At 37.7% G+C, this 14,989-nt stretch overlaps 1 protein-coding gene across 1 annotated transcript in view; it reads right to left on the bottom strand.

Annotated features, from left to right (window-relative positions):
- Window positions 1–14,989, bottom strand: part of LOC126299100 (alkaline phosphatase-like) — a 233,252-nt gene that overhangs the window by 9,852 nt on the left and 208,411 nt on the right. The window contains exons 6-7 of the mRNA XM_049990774.1: window positions 8,561–8,694; window positions 8,251–8,482 (exon numbers count right to left, since the gene is read on the bottom strand). Of these exons, the coding sequence (XP_049846731.1) occupies window positions 8,251–8,482; window positions 8,561–8,694 (366 nt within the window). The remainder of the gene's footprint in view (window positions 1–8,250; window positions 8,483–8,560; window positions 8,695–14,989) is intronic.

Here is a 14,989-nt window from a genome sequence, read left to right as displayed (position 1 = left end):
GCTCTCAGGCAGTGGCAGAGGGCCAATAATGTCAAGATAGACGTGTGTTCTGCATCCTTTTTGAACATCAGAGTTTTCTAATGCTGGCTAATTATGATGCCCAACCTTATTTTTTGGCATAAGGTGCATGTGTGTGACCATGCCTGGCAGTACCTCCTAACGCCCAACCAGACAAAATGTTCTGTAATCAAATGTGTTGCTGCTTTAATACCAGGGAGTGCCAGATCATGTACTAATGAGAAGATTCCTCTTCGCATAGCATCTGAGACAATGGGATGCAATTACCCAAAGAGATGTCACAAATTATGGGACTGGCAGCCTTGGGGACCATTATGTAACTATAGTAAGGTCTGTGGATGTGACATGTAACAAGGTCTGCACTGCCCTGTCTTCTTGCTGTAAGCAAGCCAACTCTTTTAATTCCATTTGTAAGTAATTGCTAAAACCTTAGATAAGTAATGCACCACCATATTTTCTGTTTCTTTAACATGTCTGATGTCTGTGGTGTACTGACTAATGAGATCCGTGTGCTGAGAACGGCGGGGCAACAGATATGCTGTGGGTTATGGATGGCATCTGTGAGGGGCATGTGACTGGTGTATATGGTGACTTCTGTGCCTTCAATGTTATCCCAGGAGTACTTCACAACCTCATATATTGTGAACAGCTCCTGTTTGAATGCAGACCACTTAAATTGCAAACTAAGTGGTTTCTTAGAAAAGAATCATAAAAGTTGGTTGGAATCACTGACTCATTGTAAAACAGTGCTGACTGCAGAATGACTAGCATCTGTGGTAATAGAGATGCACATGTCTGGATGGGGGTGTTTGAGTGTAATGGCATATACTAAAGTGACTCTGAGCACCTTGAAGGCTTGAATCATGTTGTCTGTCCACTGAACCTTTCATGAGTAAGGTGTTTGCTTACCTGCTAAGGTACCCATTAGTACAGCCTGAATTAACATGGCCATGGGTAGCTGTCATCTATAAAAGTTTATAGTTGCGGAAACAATTCAATTCTTTGAATGTTGTAGGACTACATAGGTTATGGAAGACATAAATCCACTTGAATAGCAGCTGGATGCCATCAGCATCTACTGTCTGTCCCAGGAATGTCATTCATATAACTGAGATTTTTCATGCTTGATTTCCACCCCATTGCCCTTCAAAGCTTGTACGACTTGCTGGAGGTGTGATTTATGATTCTTTATCGAGGTGGAAGAGATTAAAATATCATCCAGATTTGTACGGCAAAAAGGCATCTTGTACAAGACTGAGTCAATGAACCATTTCCATGTGTTCCACATCATTGAGTCCATAAGTCATGAAACAGAACTCAAACAAGCTGAAAGGGGTGATCAGTTCCATTTTAGGAATGTCTCTTGGAAACATGTGTTATCTATAAGTATGCTTTATGACAGTCAGTCACACTAAAGACCCATGCACTGTTAAGAAGTTGTGCAAAGTCCTGTATATCTTGAATATGATAATAAGCAATGATAGTTCTAGCATTAAAGCACCTGTAGTCATCACACAGTCGCTAAGAACTGTCTTTATTGAGTATAAGATGACTGGGGGACACCCACAGTGGTGAGCTCAAAGCAGATCTCTTGAAGCAGTGTTGATTAGTTGTTGTGTCTTGGCTTTTCTTACAAAGATAGTGTTGACTTCAGTGTGTTCCATCACAAGGCATGTGCACAAGACAACCAACTGCTCTTATAGAGATGCTTGTTCAGTGAGTACGGATGTGACTCTTGGTTTGATGGTGAATTAAGGTTTGTAAATGCAGATCAATGGAGGACACATGAAATCACAAGAGATCTATTCCTATAATTGTGTCATCTATGTCAGCCATGTGAAAGGTTGATGGAAAGTATACATCTGGTATGAGCTGACTTTGCAATTTCATTGCACCATGGAGCCTCATATCCATCTTGTTAGCCACAAGTAAGGATAGTTTCACCAGCAAGGTATGGCCAGTATCATAGGACATGGATATCACACTCAAGTCTGCTCCTGTGCCAATTAAATACGAGAGATTTGTTGAGATGTCCTGGATCAATAACGAACATTCTCCATCTGTAGAACTGATGAAATTGAAAATAGCTTGGTGCCCATCCTTATTGCTGCAAGTCGTGGTGCCTAATTTGACCTGCATGTCACAGATGCCATCTGTAACCCAGTAACAGGTCTGCTGCTCTAACATTTTCAGCACATGGATCTCATTAGTCAGTACACCACACACATGCACAGAGAGGTCTGCAGTTCTGTGCCACATCACTGAATGTGTTGTGAAGCCAGCAGAGGGGTAAACTGTGTGAGATGCATGACTAGCACCAGTCATGCTATCTGGCGCAGCAGCAACAATCAGCATCATTGGAGAAAATGGAATGCATTTTGTTTAAACAGTTTAAATGTGAACTTGTGCAAAACAGATGTGTGTAAAAATTTGGGCTGGGCTTGTGAATATTGACCTGCAGAAGCCAAGGTATGGTCGTGGACTGTGAAAAGTGCTCCTCGGGGATTGTAAAGCAGACATTACTAATTCCCATGACTGGTGATGTTACCTGAGGTGGATGCTCAGATGTGCTTGAATGAGGTGTTTCATAGTCTTTCCACCTAAATAGGATGTATGTTATGTCTGTTTCTCTTGTAAAACCATTATCCAGGTGAGACATGTCACTCGCAAGAGTGGTAGCAGGGATTGTGTGCTGCTGTGCTCCTTGGTTGAAATGTCCACTTGTAGTCTGTCATATGGTTGGCCATACGATCCACAGTGCTGGTTCCCATGGCAACTGCGCACTTTAGATGAAGACCCAAACACAAAACAGGATCATAACTGGAGATATATCCAGGTTCCTGGCCACCAATAGCTAGAAGGAATACTCCAACACTTGCAAATAAACACACTTAAAAAAAAGAAGAAGAAGAAGAAACACTGGTAGTACCAAACAATAGAGCTCGCATCACTGTCACTTGAACAGGAGTAAAAAACACAATCAATCTCAAAGAACAGCTATATCTCTCTGGTCAGTCCTCTCCTCTTGACTGGTGCTGGTCACCACAAAGTCAATAATTATCTTAATATAGGTACATAAGAACATTGTTATACACACAGATGTTTTTTAGCATATTACATGGAATTACAGAAATATATATTAATAGATAGTTTAATTATTTACCTTAAAACACCTACTTAAAAACAATGAATACATACAGATGTACACTCATCAGCCATAAAATTATGTCCAATTGACCTACCATCAATATAAACCCATCCAGGCCATAGAATGATCTGGTGAGGAATGACTGCTAGTCAGACAAGTGCACGGTGCATGCAGTAGCAGTGAGTGTGCTGTCCATGTGCTATCTGAGTTTGACCGAGGGCAGTCTGTGATGGCCTGGAGGCTCAGGATGAGCATTTTCTAAACTGCACAAATTGTCAGGTATTCGAGGAGTGCTGTGGTGAGTGTCTTTAACATGTGGTGAAACCGACGTCATATAACATCCAGACGTTGTGGGGTTGGGCAGCCACCCCTCATTACAGATGTCAGATGTCATAGGTTTGGCAGACTGGTAAAATAGGACAGGTGGCAAACAACATCAAATGTTAATGCTGGGCAGATTACAAGAGTGTCTGAACCCACTCCTCATGATGGGCCTCCACAGCCGATGAACAATGTATGTGCCAGTGTTCACACCATGACATTGGCAGCTATGTCTGAAATGGGCACATGACCATCAGCATTGGATGTTGGTGCAGTAGCAGAGTGTTGTATAGTCTAATAAATCCCAATAACTTCTTCGTGATGCTGATGGGAGGGCATGAATACGTCATGTACTCGGGGAGCAGCTCCTTGACACCTGTACTGTGGGACGGAGACAAGCTCGTGGCAGACTCATTATTCTCTGGGGAATACTCATGTACGCATCTGGGGGTCCAGTGGAGCTTGTGTAAGGCACCATGATGGCCAAAGAGTATCATACACCGGTTGCAGCGCACATAAACTGCTTCGTGACTATCACATTTCCCAATGGCAGTGGCATTTTTTAACATGATAATGCGCCATGTCACAAGGCCAGGCATGTGATAGAGTGGTTTGAGGAATACAGTGGTGAGTTCCAGTTGATGTCTGGCCCCCCTCCCCCCAACTCATCAGATCTGAACCTGATAGAACACATCTGGGATGTGACTGAATTAGGCCTCAGAAGTCATTGCCCTTTCCCCAGAACTAATGGGAATTAGGTGACATGTGTGTGCAGATGTGTTGCCAGTCCCCTCCAGCGACCTACCAAGGCCTCATTGCTTCCATGCCATGGTCTGTCATCACTGTTATCCATGCTAAAGGAGAACATACCAGCTACTAGGTAGATAGTCATAGTTTTTAGTGTTCTGGCTAATTAGTGTATATAGCATACATGAAAATAAATGTATGCTATCTGAAAAGACTGAATATATTTGTATGGTTACATATAAGAACTCTACTTTAGCTTTTAGCTTCAAGATATTCTTTAACACTGTATGTACATATTTTAATAAAGTGGCATTTTAATTTACCTTTGAAAACTTGTGAAAATTTGTGACAGGATTGAGGATTTCATGCTAGAGAGTTATAAAATATATTTCTATCATGAGTGGGTTTCCAAACTATCTGTTCTAAATAATTTTCAGAGAATATATTTAGTATTGTTTCGCAGGATGTCTCATTACATCCCCCACTTAGAAACTGGAATTTTTCCACTCGATCTGTGAATGATTAAAGTGTCATCTAATGATGACAGCATGATAGGGAAACATGTACTAACAACTGAGGTTTTTTCTAAAGTTTTCAGTTATCAGTCTGTTTAGGGTGAGTCTGCTGGCTGACAGAAGGACCAAATTATAAGTTGATGTCCACCCTTGATACTAACTCTAGTCCAAATGATCTTGCATGCAAATTCAGTTTCCTTCTCAACGGATTTTAGTTTATTGTCTAATGTCTACAGCCAGATTCACCCCAAAAATCTCACTGCTGTCAGTTTTGGGTTATACCAGGTTCTGTATAAGTATAACATGAGCTCTAGTGCTTTTTTGGAATGCTTTAAATTCTTGCACCTTGTTCCAAATATTTCAGCAGCTGATCACTATTATTTTAATAGTCTCATCTATGTAGAGCACTTCTTTGGATCTTACACTAATATGGCAGGGTCTCCTACAGCTATCATTTCTTGGACTGGATGGAGAATTGGCTAATAATAATAAATAATAATAATATAGAAAGAATTAATCTTGTTTGTATCTCACACACAGTCAGCTACATGGGTAGCACTCTCTGGTGTGTAGAGCATCCCTGGCTCATTTAGAGGGTACCTGCCTTTTCAACCCCATGGCATAAGTCTACAAAGCTGCAGCCTAGCTTATTCTTATGTGATGAAGTGAGAGTCTCTGTCAATTTGATTTTCTTTAATTCTGTCTGAATTCTAAATTTAATACAAAATAATTGTCTTCTATTGCTCCAGAGCTACATGAATTTCCTTTTTTGTGGTGGTGAACCTCTTATTTTTTCACTAACAGATCTAACTTGACTTCACTCTTCCTACTCAGGCTTAAGACATAAGAAATATATTATCATATTCCTGCAGAATCCACTGGAATAGCAATAATATGAGATCACACAGCTGTCCCACAGTGCCTGCCTGGATTCATTTTCACTAACTTTACAGGAGACTTAACCTACGGCTTTCTCTATTAACCATGGACCTTACTGTGGTCAGAGGGCTTTCACACCTCAACAATACAGGTAGCTTTACAATAGGTACAGCCACAATGGAGAAGTTTCTGTGGAGAGGCTGGAAAACCTATGGTTCCTGAAAAGGTATTACAGCCTTTTCGATAGTTGCAGGGGCAACATCTGGGTGATTGACTAATTTGGTCTTGTAACATTAGCCATCATGGCCTTGCTGTGGTGGTACTGGGGATGACTGAAAGCAGGAGAAACTACAACCAATATTTTCCCCGAGGGCAAGAAGCTCTAGTATATCGTCAAACGATGATGGCAGATTCCTAGTTAAAATATTCTGGAAGTAAAATAGCCCACCATTCAGATATTTGGGTGGGGACTACTCAGAGGTTGTCATCGTCAGGAAACTGGCATTCTACCAGTTGAATAGTGAGGTGTTAATCAGGTTTGTATGTTAGAAAATTTAAAAATGGAAATGGATATGTTGAAGTTATAGTGGGAATTTGTGAAGTGTGGTGGCAGGAAGAATATGATTTCTGGTCAGGTGAATACAGGGTTATAAATAAAAAATCAAGTAGGGGTAATGCAGGAGTAGGTCTAATAATGATTAAGAAAATAGAAATGAGGGTAAGCTATTATGAACAGCATGGTAAAAATTTTATCATAGCCAAGGTAGACATGGAGGCAACATACACCACTTTAGTGGAAGATTATATGCTAATTAGCTCTGCAGATGCTGAAGAGATTGAAAGAAAGTTTTATTCAGAGAATTCATGGAGACAGAATTTAATGGTGTAGGGACTGGAATTCGACAGTAGTGAAAGGAAGAGAAGGGTAAATAACTGAAGAACATGTAATGGGGAAATTGAATGAAACAGGTAGCCTGGAAGACTTTGCACAGCTACAGTTTAATCATAGCTACTATTTGGTTAAAGAATTATGTAAGAATGCTGTAGACATTCAAGACACCTGAATACACTGGGAGGTTTCAGACTAACTATATAATGGTAAGAATGAGATTTTGAAACTAGATTTTAAACTGTAAGACAGTTCAGGGGCAGACATGGTCTCTGACCATATGCTAATTTATTGGTTATGAACTGGTCATTAAAAGTGAAGAAATTACAAAAGTGAGAAAATTAAATAGATGAGAACTGGATAAATTGAAGGAAACGGATATAGAAAATTCTGAAGCAGAATTAGGCAACAATTAACAGCAAGAAGGGAAAGGAATTCAATAGAACACAAAATGACAATTGATGCTGTTGGATGTGTGGAGGGCACACTGTTAGAAAGACTTCTACAGAATCCAGGTACTACAGTGGGTCTTGAACTTTGTGTACATATGACAGAAATACCCTGGCCACTCAATGTATTGGGGCCTGAAGACAATGTTACTGAGGCATTGAAACTAGAAGCTTAAATTTTGAATTTCTACAAAAGTTCAACCAGCTGTTGTTCCTCACACCATATTTTTATGATGCATTTATGATTACTTTCTCTAATTACGTTAGCAGTTACAATCTTTCGTTTATTAAATTTTAAATTCACTAACAAAAGTTTTGCCTGCCTACCCTTTGATTTCCAGTTTTCTCCAGTACCCTTTTCGCCCCTCCTTTGCTTCTTGACCCTGACTGTTATAATTCAAATTTCACATGTTAAAGTTTAATTGAAACACACAAATCTTTTCTTCTTGTTCTGTGATTTTCTGATTTTACTGGCATAACCTAAAAGTTGAAAGAAGAGCCTCCCTGAGTACTCCAGTCTCTTCTCTGCTGCATGCTGTATTTGGTCCAATGAAACCATAATGTATACTTTTTCACAAAAAACTCCCCATTTACAAAGGGCAATATCTACACTAGTCACACACAGCTAATTAGTTTTATAAAACTTTTATTGAAGATTAAGTTAAACAAAAACAGTAGATATACAAGAGGCTTTGTGAGTGTTTCTCATATGCATACATATAAAGTTGCTGACAGTAGAATGGAAATGCACTTTTCACACCATTTTTGCCTTATTTAATCCAACACTAACATGTATGATAATGTGGCTACAGTAAATAATATTTATATGAGCAAGAAATGTGTAAAAATAGCTCCGGATCTCTTACTTATTAAACTGTTTTCAACAGCAAAATTCATTGTGATTTCATGGGCATATTGTTGCCAACTATTCTGAGCTCACAGCTCACTCCAGACTGAGTACTGTCTTACAACACATAGAATTGTTCTTCAGCAAAAGAAACCAGCAGTGAGTGGTGTCCAAATTGCAGTGCCATGTTTTCATAGTATGTGTGTTATACCAGAATCAAGATGAGAGGACTGTAACCAGTTTAAGTGCTGATTTGCTCATTATCTTATGTGACAATAAAATAAATATGGTATTGGGTTTTAAGTACTGTTTGTGTCTGCTGCCTATATAAATTTGATAATAGAAAGTGAAAATATAGACATATATGTAAGGGCACTAATAAGCATTCTATTAAGCACCTGAAACTGACAAGAAAGAACCGATGTTCATGTACTTACCCAATATATTACTACCACGTGCAGGATAACCATTTATGGATAAAGAGTGGGTGTGATCACTAGTAACAATAACCAGTGTATCAGACAATGCTTCATTTGTTTTCAGCTTCAATGGATCATACTTAATTGTATTTAAGGTCTCTTCTACTGCAGTGTCTAGTGCCAATGTCTCCTGCAGTGCCCTTCGAGCATAACCCCTATGGTGAGCCACATCAATTAGACCACCTTCCACCTACAACCAAGAATAGCAGAAAAGAAAATAACTTACAATATTCCATTTTTTAGTACATAACTATAGAAAATAACTCACCACCAGCACATATCCTTTTTGATTCTTCTGAAGAACTCTAATTGCTGTAGTAGTCATTTCATGAAGAGATGGCATACTAGAACCTGCACTAACATGCAGATCATCATAATTCATGTGTCCATTGGCAAATATACCTGAAATGCATCCAGATTATAAATAAGGTGATAGACATTAGTAACTATCAAAGAAACTGTTTGACACCATGGAATGCATCTCAACAAATAGAGTAAAAGGATGCAAGTGTCTAACATAAGCAATGCTCTTGAAGAGATCTCTCTCATCAAAAAAAGTAGAAATAAGTCTGTTATTGTGCTGGGTGATCCTTCACAGGGAGTCTAACAGATTGGACCAATTCCCATGGAATTTGGTCCATGAGAAACAAAATAATGGAATGCAAGTTAGAATTAAAGACCCATGCATGTGCCATATTCGATACCCAATTAAATGATTCTCTGTTTGGTTCAATTTGTAATAATTTCATAATGCATGTTAATAGAGGCAGTCTACCAGTAAGAATGATGAACAAATTGTGTGAACTAGAAGTTGTTCCGGAGAACACAAGTTCTGTAAAGTTATAGCCTTAAATGAACACTGCCTTAAAAGTGAAACTATAAATTTGATAAAACTCACTTTCAGGTTACAATTTAGCAGTGAGTTTTTGTAGAAAAACAGTTTTGGAGCAACAGGCATGCTAGTAGAACAATCACTAAGCTTTGAAGTCAGGCAGACTTTTCATTGCTTGAACAAGAAGTTATGATTTGAAAGCTGCATTTAACTTTTGGAATATGGTGCATTAATTATTCGCATATATCATATCCTTGACTATTTAGCTAAATTTCTAGACAAATTTGAAACCTTACTGTGTAGGTTGTAGATAGAAAAATTATGTAAAAAGGTCCTAATTTGTGCTGACTTCACATAAATGTAAGAGCTGATAACACGTTTGCTGTTTCTCTGAAGGACATGTTATCTAAAAATGGCTTAACATTAAATTTTAGTGAGTACACTAGAATAACAGCATCTTCTGAAAAATGTATAGATTATGTAGTGAGCAATACCAACTATGGTGCTACAGAAAGGTTCATCTTAGAATTAGGTCTATCTGACCTTTCAGCCCTTTTTTTATCTCATTGGCAAATTTAGATGAAACTGTAACAGTGAAACGAGTCAGGAACTTCAGCCAACAAAATGTGAATACATTTGTCTGAAGACTAAATAAAATTTCCTGGTCATTCAGCAAGTGGTACTCAGTAAACACAAACTACAATGCTTTTGTATCAGAATTCATGAGTGTTTTCTATGAATGTTTCCCCTTCATAACAGCATGTGACAAAAACTGTAAAAAAACTCATGGATAACTGAAGGCATCAGGATCTTTAGTATTAGAAAGAGGAAACTGCACATGGAAACAGAGAACAACTATGATGCAGAGTTTGTCAGCTATGCAAACAAATACAAGAGAATATTTGGCAGGGTAGTTAAACAGGAAAAACAAACTGCTAACAGTAAATATATCAGACGTGACAAAGAAATCAAAAGCTGTATGGCAGATTGTCAAGATTGAAATAGGTACTGAATAAACAAAAAGTTTTAATCATAAATTAGAAATATGGAAATTATAACAAACTCCAGACATATATGCGAAGAATTCAATAGGTATTTATAACAAAATTGAAGATCTCCCTTCTCCACACATAAGTACCAATATAATGTGGCACAGATCAGGAGAATTCAAATTTACTCATGTATTGTGCTATGAAGTTGCTAACATTATAAAATCCCTAAAAATTCTCAAATCTGTGGGCTGGGATGAAGTTCCAATATATATAATAAAGGTAGGATGCAATAATATTGCATCCCAACTCTGTCACATAATAAATCAATTATTTGATGAGGGCTGCTTTCCAGACAGGCTGAAGTATGTGGAAGTTTGACCTATCTACAAATAGGGGAGACAAGAGCAGATAGGAAATTTTTGGCCAGTCTCAATACTACCAATTATTTGTAAAATATTTGAGTGAATAGTGTGTAACCAACTAGAAAAATATGATAAAAAACATAACACTACCCATCACAGTCTGTATGGATTTAGGAAGGGCCAAAGACCTGTACATGCTATTAATGAACTAATTACTAAAATAAGCAAAGCCTTGATAACAGGGAGAGCATATCTGGTAACTTCTGTGGCCTCAGCAAGGCATTTGATATGGTAAATCATAAGCAGCTGCTCCTCAAATTAGCTTCTTATGGCTTCCATGAAGAATCTTTAAGTTGGTTCACATCTTATTTCAAAAACAGAAAACAGAAATAGGTCAAAAACTGCATAAAAAGCATCAACCACATCAGTTTTTAATTGTCCTGAGGCTAAAAACTGCATAAAAAGCATAAACCAAAATGAAATGTGATTATTAATTTCTGTGTGACTCACACAAAACATGTTCAGTATGCTGTCCACTGTGTTCTGCAACAAGTTGAATCCGAGAAACAGCATGTTCCACAGTTGATCAAAGTGTTTCCAGGGTCATGTTCAGAATGTGTTGCACAATGCATGCCTTCAATGCAGCTTAATTCTGCTTCTGAAAAGTTTGGGAGGTAGGAGACGAGGTACTGGCAAAAGTAAAGCTGTGAGGATGGGGTGTGAGTCGTGCTTGGGTAGCTCAGTTGCTAGAGCACTTGCCTGCAAAAGGCAAACGTCCCGAGTTCAAGTCTCGGTCCGGCACACAGTTTTAATCTGCCAGGGAGTTTCATATCAGTGCACACTCCACTGCAGAGTGAAAATCTCATTCTCAGTACTAATAATGCTTGTCACTTTGGATCAGAAAACATTGTCACTGGTTTCTGATGGCTATCCAAAGTTATAAATACTGGCAAATCACCATCTGTAGCATCATCAACAGGACTAATTGCAGACCTTATGTACACAGCTGAGTGGAGTGTCTGCATCAGTTCTATGAACATGAGGACTACAGATTTCTGCCATAGGATAATGGAGTATTGGGTTCCATGGCTACATTGGTGTGGAGTGGACTGATTGGATTTTAATGTTAGAGGGTCTCATGAAGATACAAAAAGGACTTCAGTCTCAAAGGGTGCAGGTGAAACACAGAATGAGGTTAGGCCCAGGAGCAATCAGTATTATAGTTGTAAATTATCATAGCTGTGTTGCGAAAGAAGTGGAGCTCCAATCACTAGCAGAAAACACTGAAGCTCAAATCATTACAGATACTGAAAGCTGGCCAAGGCCAGGGATTAGTTCAATTGAAATTTTTACAAAGAACCTAATGATGTCTAGAAAGCATGGGTTAAATATAGTTGGTAGTGGAGCATTTGTTGATGTTAAAAGCAGTATCTCTTGCAGTGAAACTGAAGTAGATATTTCCTGTGAGCTAGTATGTGTAGAGGTTATACTTAACAGGAATAAATGAATTATTGGTTCCTTTTACTGACCCCACAGCACAGATGATGAAGTTTCTGAGAGGTCAGAGGAAAACTTGAGTCTCACTTCAGATAGACACTACACTACTTATACAATTATAGTTGGAGGTGACTTCAATCTACACTCTATATGTTGTCAAAAACACATTTTTAAATTCACTGGTTTGGATAAATATTGTACAAAATTGTACTAAATGCATTCTCTAAAATTTATTTTGGGCAATTAGTTCAGGAGCCCACTTGAAGTGTAAATGGTTATGAAAACATACTTGACCCCTTATCAACAAATAATCCTGAGCAAACAGGGAGCATAATGACAGATACAGGAATTAGTGGCTATAAGGTTACTGTAGTGAGGCTGAATACCATAACATCCAAATTCACCAAAAATAAATGCAAAATCAGATAAAATTTGCATGATGCCTTCCTAAGAGACAATCTCCAGTCCTTCCAACCTGACCGTGTACGCACAGACCAGATGTGGCTTAGATTCAAAGAAAGAGTATTGACGGCAATTGAAAGATGTAGACCAAATAAAGTAATAAGAGATGGAATAGATCTTGTCAACAATACACAAAACAGGTAAGAACACTGTTACAGAAGCAACAAAAAAATTTAAGAAAAAACACAAAATTTCCATGAATAGGTGATGTTTTATAGAAGCTAAAAATTTATTGCAGACTTCAATGTCAAATGTTTTTTATAGCTTATATAACAAAACTGTCTTGAAATCTGACAGAAAAATCCAAAGAAATTCTGTTTGTATGTAAATTGTTCCAGGCAAAAGGCACAAACAATACTCTCACTGCAAGGTAGCAATGGTAATTTTACGAATGACAACGCCACTAAAGCAAAGTTACTAAAAACGGTCTTCTGACATTCCGTCATGAAAGAAGATGAAGTAAATATTTCTGATTCATATCAAGGATGGTTGTCAACATAAGTAACTTGGTGTAGGAAAGCAACTTAAATCACTCAATAAAGGCATGTTTTCTGGTCCAAATTGTATACCAATTCGGTTCCTTTCAGAGTATGCTGATATAATAGTCCCATACTTAGTAATCATATACAACCATTCACTCAACAAAATATCCATACCTAATGACTGAAAAGTTGCGTAGGTCACACAAGTATTCAGGAAATGTAATACAAGTAATTAATTGAATTACAGACCCATACTGCTGACATTACTTTGTGGTAGAGTCTGCATGACTATGAAGTCTCAGTTGTGTGACTGCTATTTGTTATTTCCTGTCAGAAAGGTCAGAGTTTGTAGTAATTGATGGGTACACATCGAATAAGACAGAAGCAATATCTGGCACTCTCCAAGGATGTTCTATAGGCACTTTTCTTTTCTCAATATACATAAACAATTTAGGAGTCATTCTGAGCAACCTTCTTAGGTTGCTGGTAGATGAAGCTCTCATTTACAGTCTAGTGAAGTCAGTAGATGAAAAACAACTGCAAAATAATTTATACAATGAGACAAGATATCAGTATGGAGCAAAAAATGGGAATTGACTCTAAATAACGAGTACTGTGGTGTCATCCACATAAGTACTAACAGGTATCCATAAAATTTTGGTTACATGATAAATCACACAAATTGAAAGGATATCAGTTCAACTAAATACCTAGGGATTACAATGGAACAACTTAAACTGGGACTATCACATAGAAAATGTTATGGGGAAGATGGACCAAAGACTGCATTTTATTGACAGAACACTTAGGAGATGCAACAGATCTACTAAAGAGGCTGCCTCCATTAGGTTTGTCCCTCATCTTCCGCAGCATCACTGTGCAGCATGGGATCCTTACCAGGTAGAAATGACAGAGGACATCAAAAAGGTTCAAAGAACAGCTTGTTTTGTATTATCACAAAATAGTGAAAAGAGTGTATAGGGTCGAATATGTGAGCTGAGATGTCAATCATCAAAAAAAAGGCGTCTTTCACAAAATATCAGTCACCAACTTCCTTCTGCAAAAGCAAAAATATTTTGTTGATGCCAATCTACATAAGGAGAAATAAGCATCAAAATAAAATAAAATAAATCAGAGCTTGTGTGGAAAGATACAAGCATCATTTTCTTCTGAGTGGAATGGTAGGGAAATAAACTGAAGATATACCTTTTGAAATATTAGGCTGCCTGTATGGTGAATTTTCCTCAGTTTCACTCTAGGCCTATGATATGCTAATGATTTTGAAGCCACATTAAGTTACAGTCAACACCAGTACCTTAAGTCCAAAGAGCAACACAGATACTGTTTACATTTAAGGATGCAATTAAACAAGATTTACATAATTAAGTTGACCAGGGAGTTTTGAAAATGATCACTTCCAGTAGCTGGGCTACAGCATTGGTGATAGTGAAGGAAGCCAATGGATAGATAAGACTCTGTGCAGACTATAAGGTAACTATAAGTGTTTAGTCAGTAACAGAAACATATAAAATACCAAGATCCTAATAGTTTGTGTTAAAATTAATAAGTGGAAGATATTTTTCAAAATTGTGTCTACTAGTGCATATTTACAGTTGCTATTATGACTTGAAATCATAGCAGATAATTGTAACAAATACACACTTCAGATTACATCATTAGGAATGACTACTGCTCGGAGTAACCAGCACATAGGTAATATTTTAAAGATACCGAGAACAACTGAAAGCATGGATTCCTTATTGTGTTAATTATCTAGATTACATAACAATAACAGGCAAATTGCAAGAGCAATGTTTCCTAAACTTACAGCTGCCTTAATATGCAATATCAACAAATATATTTTTAAAAAATGAGCACATTTTTGTTGCAAAATGTGTTCAATACTGCAGTGAAGCATTGTTACAATACAACTTAGTTTCACAACTATCTTTTCTTATGAAGAGGTTCTAATTGTATTGGATTTCCTCAAATTCTGGTGGTAACTGTGTCTAGTCGATAAGAAATTCCCTGAGGTCAAAATGTGTTGAATGAGATCAGCTATAATAGTGT

This window comes from Schistocerca gregaria, chromosome X (assembly GCF_023897955.1).
Source record: "Schistocerca gregaria isolate iqSchGreg1 chromosome X, iqSchGreg1.2, whole genome shotgun sequence".
NCBI lineage: Eukaryota > Metazoa > Arthropoda > Insecta > Orthoptera > Acrididae > Schistocerca > Schistocerca gregaria.
Note: the sequence above shows the minus strand (reverse complement) of the source record. Positions and strands in the feature narration are given on the sequence as shown.